The sequence below is a fragment of the Carlito syrichta genome, unplaced genomic scaffold (assembly GCF_000164805.1).
Source record: "Carlito syrichta isolate Samal-C Ts95f unplaced genomic scaffold, Tarsius_syrichta-2.0.1 Scaffold315800, whole genome shotgun sequence".
Taxonomy (NCBI): domain Eukaryota; kingdom Metazoa; phylum Chordata; class Mammalia; order Primates; family Tarsiidae; genus Carlito; species Carlito syrichta.
The window spans coordinates 340,070-341,267 of NW_007259896.1; the positions used below are offsets into that span (position 1 = coordinate 340,070).

At 59.5% G+C, this 1,198-nt stretch overlaps 1 protein-coding gene across 1 annotated transcript in view; it reads right to left on the reverse strand.

Moving 5' to 3' along the window:
- The window catches only part of LOC103275850 (paraspeckle component 1), a 78,489-nt gene extending 78,216 nt beyond the window's left edge, over window positions 1-273 (reverse strand). Inside the window, exon 1 of the mRNA XM_021706564.1 lies at window positions 55-273. Within this exon, the coding sequence (XP_021562239.1) occupies window positions 55-273 (219 nt within the window). The remainder of the gene's footprint in view (window positions 1-54) is intronic.
- Window positions 274-1,198: the final 925 nt, after the last annotated feature.

The window sequence follows — 1,198 nt, forward strand, 5'->3', positions numbered from 1 at the left end:
GCAGGCCAGGGGCGGGGCCCCGCGCGCGCCGCGCTCGGAGGCGGCGGGCCCGACCGGGTTTCCCGCCGCGGGGAGCCTGGACGCGTCCGGAGGTGGGGCACCCGCCGGGGTCACGCCCTGGCCTCCGCGGCGCCGGGAGGACGCAGGCTGGTGTCGAGCGTGGGCTTCAGCGGCAGGACGTCGCCCGCCGCTTCCAGCCCCTTCTTTCTGCCTGTTTCTAGAGCAAGACTGTACTCCATCTTCTGAGTAAGCAACACGACGCAGCCGTGTCATCCCCAAACTTGGGAGGCTGAGGCGAGAGGACGGCCTGAACCCGCGGGTTCAAGACCAGCCTGAGCAGCTTGGTGAGACGTCTCTACAGTAAAGAAAAAAGAAAAAGAAAGGCCGGGCTCCGTGGCCCAGCCTGTCATCCCAGCACTTTGGGAGACCTAGGTGAGCGGATTGCCTGAGCCTGCGGGTTCCAGACCAGCCCAGGCAACTTGGCAAGACCTCTACAGTAATCCAAAAAAAGTAGCCGGGCATGGTAGCGCGCGCTTGCAGTTCTGGCTGCTTGAGAGGCTGAGGCACAAGGATCGCCTGAGCCCAACAGGTCTAAGCTGTAGTGGCCTTGAGTGTGCCCCTGCACTGCAGCCTGGGCGACTGAGTGAGATTTCAACGCAGGAAAATACATCCATACATACATATGGCTTACACCTATAATCCCAGCACTTTGGGACGCAGAGGGGAGAGGATTGCCTGAGCCCACGGTTCGAGACCTCATCTCTACAAAAATTAGCTGGGCATGGAGGTGCACACCTGTGCTTCTAGCAACTTAGAAGGCTGAGGCAGAAGGATCACCTGAGCCCAAGATGTCTAGGCTGCAGTGGCCGTGAGCGTGCAACTGCACTCCAGTCTAGGCAACAGAGTGAGACTCTGACTCAAAAAAAATCAAAATATAGCCGGGCTTGGTGGCTCAGCATGTAATCCCACGCCTTTGGGAGGCTGAGGTGAGTGGATTGCCTGAGCCCGCGGGTTCGAGACCCACCTGGGCGGCGAGACCTCATCTCTGCAATAAATCAAAAAAATCAGCCGGGCATGGTAGCGCATGCCTGTAATTCCAGCTATTTGGAAGGCTGAGGCAGAAGGATCGCCAGAGCCTAGCAGTTCGAGGCTGCGGTGGCCTGGAGCGGCCACTGCACTCCAGTGTGGGTGACAGAAT